The sequence below is a fragment of the Dufourea novaeangliae genome, unplaced genomic scaffold, assembly GCF_001272555.1.
Source record: "Dufourea novaeangliae isolate 0120121106 unplaced genomic scaffold, ASM127255v1 scaffold11, whole genome shotgun sequence".
Taxonomy (NCBI): Eukaryota; Metazoa; Arthropoda; class Insecta; order Hymenoptera; family Halictidae; genus Dufourea; species Dufourea novaeangliae.
Window position 1 is genome coordinate 2,467,637 of NW_015373895.1, and position 6,318 is coordinate 2,473,954.

Below are 6,318 nucleotides of genomic sequence, written 5' to 3' on the forward strand. Positions count from 1 at the left end.
CTATCCTATCCTATTTGCTCCGGACAATCTGCACAACCCAGCATATCCCAGCTACTCCTACTGGTTTGACAATTATACCACCCTCAAAAATTATATTAGTCACTTTTTTGCATAACAACCCCGCTTTTTTTGAGAGAGGGTTATTCAAAACTTGCCGAGCAGATGCCTGAATCTTATTCATAATGATGGTGACTACCCAATCAGCCAAACTGCAAATTCCAATGCCTGTTACAAGGTTATGGCTACAAGTTGGATGCAAGATTTGCTACAAACAACTTGCGCGCACATGGGCAGCAACATAGGCAACAATTTGACGGCAACATATGCAGCAAATTGGCTTGCGCAAACCTTGTTTTGATTTTGTCCTTAATTTTACATAGGTCATGTTGCAAGACTTTTTGCCAATTTGCTTTACAACTTTGTCAGCTGGCGTTCCCTATCAACAAATGCTATAAATTTGAATAATTTTATAATCACAATACCCCGTGCGTTTTAACATGAAATATGGCTCATACCAGTATATTTCCATACCCGTATGCCCATATATTTCAGTACCCAAGTACCCGCGTATTCAAAATTACACGGACCGAAAGACAGATATATTAATTACACATGTAATCGAGATCTAATTTTACCAACGGTGTATACACTATTCAGTATAAATGATGATATACTAAAACGGTTTGTAAGGAGACTCCGTGGCGCAACGGTAGCGCGTCTGACTCCAGATCAGAAGGTTGCGTGTTCAAATCACGTCGGGGTCAACTACGTTTTTTATTTTTTACTTTTTAATAAAAATAATGTTTTTCAATAAAAATAACATACTTGTGAATAAAAATAGTGTTAAATGTGGACAATAATAGATAAACTTATATTTTTGAAGTTCTAGATTCATAAATTCCGGACGACATAACCTTGATAGGATAATTTGTATTCATACGTCTGACTTCCGGGAAACTATACGTGACGTATGTAATAAGTGTATCAAAATATGTAAAACGAAGTTTATATAAACAGTGATCATAATTTACTCCTGTTCATTCAAAATTCTTATCGTAGATAAAAGTTTTTTTATCAAAGAAAAAAGTGTGTAAGAAAAACTTTTATGTTCCACAGGTTACTATATATATAAATATAAGTATATTATTTAAGTTGTGTACAAATAGAATGGGCAGAGAAATTGATTCTGATAATTCAAAAAAAAGAAGAAAATCAGTTAGTGGGTATTCTGGGATGTCTCTTAAGGATGGAGATATATACAAGGTATAAGAAAATGTAATAACTGCTCTTTCTGTTATAAATACAACATTCGTTCATGTTTAGGCTATAATCAGTTATGAAGAAAAAGAAGCTACAGAAAGGTTATCAGAAAATGATTCGGGAAATTTTTTATCCACTTGTGACAATATACGTAAAGCTATGACTAAAATAGTAAAACTAAAAATGGGTGGAGACATAACAGTTTGTACATTAGTTGATAAAATTGTACTTTGTATACACATTTGAATTAAAGTAAATCATAGAATTTTATCTTATTTAGGCCAAAGATGAAATACGTGAACTTCAAATTCAAACATCCTTAGCATTTATTGAACTTAAAAAATTAAATAGGATGGAAAAATTTAGAACAAAATTTGCAAGAGATTCTCTGATGTCTTCAAAGAGCAGTGTAGATAATAGACATTTACATTTACAAAATTTATTGTATGAAGTGATGCATTTGAAGAAAGAGGTTATTAAATGTCTTCAGTTTAAGTAAGTCGTTGTTATTATGATCTTCTTCATAAAATTTAGTATGTATGAACTTAATTCAATTGTATCTAGGTCTAAAGATGAATTGATACATCTTGTGTCAGAAGAAGAATTTTATAAGGAAGCACCTGAAAGTATTTGTAGACCTGTATGTTGAGAATCAATTGAGTTCAATTAAGATGTTACTTTTACATTTATGACATAACAAGTTAATACTTTCAGGAAATAACAAAAAATAATCTACATCAACTAAGACTAGCTCGTTTGGAATGGGAATTGACACAAAGAAAACAACTAGCTGCCCTGTGTGATGAATTAACAGAGAGTAAAAAAACAGTAGCATTGAGTATAGATTCTAAACAATCTCGACTTGATAATCTTGCACCACAACTTCATTCCATATTAGAAGTAAGTTTCATACTTGTGAATATAATATCCTTGTAAATAATCAAACTAACAAATTATTTCATAATTTAGTCTAGTAAACCATTGCAAGAAAGTCTTGGTCTACCATTAGATAAAATTAGACAAGAACATCAAAAAGCAACATTACTCGCATCACCGTTGTATGTTCTTTATGCGAAAGCATCTGCCTATAGAGATGCATATGGTATGTTCTATTCTATTGATATTCTTTGTATTTTGTAGTTTTTTTTTATGTTTCCATTTCTTACAGACAATACTATAGTAGTAAAAGTGGAAGGTGACGAAGAAGAAGCAAAACGTACAATTAATCAAGATGCATTACAGGAATCTGATTCAGATCCTGATACTTTATCTGAAAATATTATAGAAGAAACTCCTATACATAAAAAGAGACATCATAGAGTATCTAGGGAAGCTAGGCAAGAAGAAAAGAAATTAAGGCTGCTTCAGAGGCATCCCTTAAATGTGAAGATAGTTGTAAAACTAAAAAGTTAGTATTAAGAAAAATTAATATTTGTAAATGAAGAAAAACATTTCAAAATACTAATTTTTTCAGATGAAATAAAATTGACGTTGCAATTTTTTTATATGACATTTCTGAAAGTAGTTACTGTGGAATCAAAATTAAAAACTGAAAGTGTTGGGACAAACAGTACTGGGTATAGAATTTTTCCATGCATTAATCAATTAAATATATAGTGTTCCTTTAATATTTTTATAAATTTATTTTATAGAGATATGCTTGTATCTGAATCAATTCTACGAGAATTGTATCCAGGCGATTTAGGACTAGAAAGTCCAAATCCTGCTAATTACTATCAATTAAGTCGCTACAATTTGGGTCAATTTTCATCACTTGGATTAGGAATTCCATATAAGTGGGCACAAAGAATGGCTGGTCTACATTTCATTTCTTTGGACTCTCGTGAACAAAAGGTATGAAATTGATAACAGCATGTAATAACTTCGCATATTTCATTATTTTCACATATTTCAGTTGTTAAAATTTTGTAAACGCTTTTTAGATTACAAATTACAGAACAGCTCAAGACAGTGTTGAAAGTGTCTTAAGAGAAATTAAAAGGCGTGTGAAAGCCAGATTGGAATTATGCATGGAGATTCGACAATTAGAGTGTGGAAATCTATCTGTTTTTACTTACCATGACAATTTACCTCAGAAACTAAATACAATTCTCCAAAAATTTACAACAATTTCTTGGAACGCGTATTCTGGTTCTACTAACTCTGCTCTCCAACAACAAGGAGTTGTGTCTTCATTAGATATATTCTATGAAGCTGTTCTTCGACGTGGAAGTAGTAAGATATTGTAAAATAATTTTCTGTATTAGTTTTCATTCTATCGATTAATGTACGATATCAATTTTAGATGAGTTAATTGCAAAAATAGCTATAAAACCAGATTATCCAAAGATAGCACCAGTATTTAATATAAATATAAATCCTATGGTACCGATGGCTATCGATATTTTGCGGGAGATTGAAAGAGAAGTGAATGTCATGTGGATAAAACCACCAACCTTATCGGCACAATTACAACGGTTAAGAGCATGTTTCGATATTTATTTGGAAACAGAGAATACAGTACCAAAAGAAAAAATATTTTTCCATCCTGTGAAAGGTCGGACTCGCGCTAGACCATACAAATACTTAGAATTAGGCGGTGGAATTTTCATTCATCGTTAATTTGCTGTAATACAAAGTAAAATAAAAATTTACATGTGTGAAATATTACTTTTAACATAAATATGATCTACTAGTTACACCTACAAAAAGTAATTTCAATGTAAGAGTTGTTTAAGTAGAAGTTGAAACGATCGAATGCATTGCCGGTATTCCACAAATTGCTACAACATGTGTTTGTAACTTGCAACTTAATCTTTTGTTTTCTAAACTAAGCATGTTACATCCTTTTCTAAGTAAAATGTTATCCGCTGCAATGTAATTATACTGCTTCCAAAATTGATCAGTTTTACTATGTAAATTACGTATCTACAACAGATTTTTTTCCATTTTATAATACTATTCAAATGTTTTTATATTACATAACAATGATGTAAAAGTAACCTCATTTTCCATAAAATAATTTTTGAAGTACACGAAATGTGGTTCCAAATTAGAGCAAACTGTAATTATTTCAAGGATTGTAGAACTCTTCTTCATGCTTTTTTGCAAGCTCTGCAAATAAAATAACAGAATATTGTAATGTACAGAATACTATATATGATAAAGGAAATTCTGTATTCTGTTACCTTTAATACATCATTACTAGCAACAGTCAATTTTTTTAATTGTAAAAAATCTATCGCTTGAGTCATAGCAAAGTATTGCTTGATATTTTTTATTTTCATTTTTGCAACTGCATCTGTTATTTTAAGGTTCGCTACTTGCTCCTTTCTTTTTAATGTTAACACTTGTATGTTATGTTTTAAACTTTCAATAACATTTTGCAGTAGTATATGTGTCTTTGGATACTGTAGTATACAAAGTTGATAAATATTATCTTGCTCCTTCAAATACTCATATTGTTTCCTTTTATTTTTAGTGACCCTTTCATATTCAGTTAGTGTTTTATGTAACTGATCCCAAAGATTTTCCATGTTTTCTGAAGATTGATGTGTAAGGTTTGATGTTATGTCTTTTTCCTAATAATCAACAAATTTGTCTGTTACTATTTGTCCAAAAACTTATTATACTCTAGTTATTGATACTACCAGAATTAAGAGATTGTGTGTATTAATAGCATTTCTCGTTTTTGTTGTACATTTTTCTTCCTCAAACATTTTTTGTTTTTTAAGTATAATAGATTGCATTTTTTTATAGCTTTCCTTCATGTTATTTTTCAAATGATGTAATTCAACCACATCAATATATTTAATATCTTCCAATTTGCACAAGTTATGTAAATCCTCTAGTTTCTGTTTATATTTTCCTGTATGGCATAAAAAGAATTGATAATGTTCTCACGAAAGCGGGATGTTCATGTAGATCAAAGTATGTTTTGAAAAATACCAATTATATTGTTGATTAATATAATATGAACTTCCTGCAATTTTTTGTGATCTTGATCTGCTACTTTTAATTCACTTTGCAATTGAGAAATTGTTTTGTCCTTTATATTTAATATGCTATTAAATGATTCACATAGATGTTTTACATTATCATAAAGTTCTTTACATTGTATTTGTTGCAAAACAAGTCTCCATTTCTCATTGAGTTTTGCAGTATTTATTTTTGAAAATACTTCTTCATGTTTTAATTTATTCTTTAACAATTCAGTTTTAAAAATATTATAATAAAAGTATAATACGTCGTTAGTAATGAATAGACTGCAGTTGTTTATGCTAAGTTCTGTTTCTAAATATTACTGCACAGAAATTAGAGTCAAAGAAAAATTTATGTTATCGATTAAAGATTTTGTTTAATTGAGGATAACATACAATCGTAGTTACCTTTTTGCTTTCATTATATTTTAAACAGATGCATATTTATAAATGCGTAACAACCACAGTCCAATAGAGGGTTTAATACCTTAATATAAGTTGCAATTAGTTGTTGCTTACGCTTCTTAGCTTCCAATTCAAATTCAGCACGATTTTGCAAATAACGTGCTCGTTCTTCTTCACTCATTCGAGCAAATTTAGTGCTTTTACTGCTTTTTCGTTGCTTTATCATTTCATATAATTTTTTTTTCAATAAATCAAGGAAATTCTGTGCCACTATAATAGACTGCTGCACAATAAACAGTACAACACAGATTTTCGAAATTACTCGACTTACGGAAACTTATCCCTTTATTATGTTAAAGTATATAGTCATAACAATGAAAATTTGTTTTATTTATAATCCCTAAATTTTAAAAATATACAACATATGGAGCATCTAGTATAATACACACTTCATACGTACTACATAGTATGTTTGATCAATACGACACAATATTTTTTTTGCTTTGAATTAGGGCTATTACTTTCACGCGGGTACCTGTAAGATACCCGGGTACCCGCGAGATATCCGAATAAGACAGTCGAGAATTTCGACGTATCTCGATTCGGGAGTCGATCGTATTTCGACCATTTTCGATCGATATCGGCAATGACCGGTTTAAACTGTGAAAAACTG

At 30.3% G+C, this 6,318-nt stretch overlaps 2 protein-coding genes and 1 non-coding gene across 3 annotated transcripts; 2 read left to right on the forward strand and 1 right to left on the reverse strand.

The window, feature by feature from the left end:
- Window positions 1-692: 692 nt before the first annotated feature.
- On the forward strand, window positions 693-764 carry Trnaw-cca. The gene has a single exon. It is a non-coding gene; the product is annotated as a tRNA-Trp (tRNA).
- A 177-nt stretch (window positions 765-941) lies between these two features.
- LOC107190683 (THO complex subunit 5 homolog) lies at window positions 942-3,995 on the forward strand. Its single transcript, XM_015579534.1, has 12 exons — window positions 942-968; window positions 1,117-1,263; window positions 1,324-1,461; window positions 1,541-1,755; window positions 1,825-1,900; window positions 1,975-2,160; window positions 2,230-2,362; window positions 2,429-2,668; window positions 2,735-2,837; window positions 2,913-3,114; window positions 3,204-3,495; window positions 3,566-3,995. Exons 2-12 carry the CDS (start codon window positions 1,168-1,170, stop codon window positions 3,880-3,882), a joined length of 1,998 nt encoding a protein of 665 aa, XP_015435020.1. The 5' UTR covers window positions 942-968; window positions 1,117-1,167; the 3' UTR covers window positions 3,883-3,995.
- Window positions 3,838-4,979, reverse strand: LOC107190041 (coiled-coil domain-containing protein 65-like). The gene is made up of 5 exons (XM_015578762.1): window positions 4,911-4,979; window positions 4,449-4,841; window positions 4,264-4,374; window positions 3,967-4,188; window positions 3,838-3,886 (listed from the first exon to the last, which is right to left on the reverse strand). The coding sequence occupies exons 1-4, from the start codon at window positions 4,977-4,979 to the stop codon at window positions 3,994-3,996; spliced, it is 768 nt and encodes a 255-aa protein (XP_015434248.1). The 3' UTR covers window positions 3,838-3,886; window positions 3,967-3,993.
- Window positions 4,980-6,318: the final 1,339 nt, after the last annotated feature.

Bases quoted from the DNA above. Each gene is read 5' to 3' on its own strand.
- LOC107190041 (XM_015578762.1), bottom strand. From the start codon at position 4,979: ATGTTTGAGGAAGAAAAATGTACAACAAAAACGAGAAATGCTATTAAT. The intron at 4,842-4,910 runs GTAGTATCAATA...GTTGATTATTAG, and splicing joins CACACAATCTCTTAATTCTG to GAAAAAGACATAACATCAAA. The intron at 4,189-4,263 runs GTTACTTTTACA...AATCTGTTGTAG, and splicing joins ATTATTTTATGGAAAATGAG to ATACGTAATTTACATAGTAA.
- LOC107190683 (XM_015579534.1), top strand. From the start codon at position 1,168: ATGGGCAGAGAAATTGATTCTGATAATTCAAAAAAAAGAAGAAAATCA. The intron at 3,115-3,203 runs GTATGAAATTGA...AACGCTTTTTAG, and splicing joins TGGACTCTCGTGAACAAAAG to ATTACAAATTACAGAACAGC. The intron at 3,496-3,565 runs GTAAGATATTGT...TATCAATTTTAG, and splicing joins TGTTCTTCGACGTGGAAGTA to ATGAGTTAATTGCAAAAATA.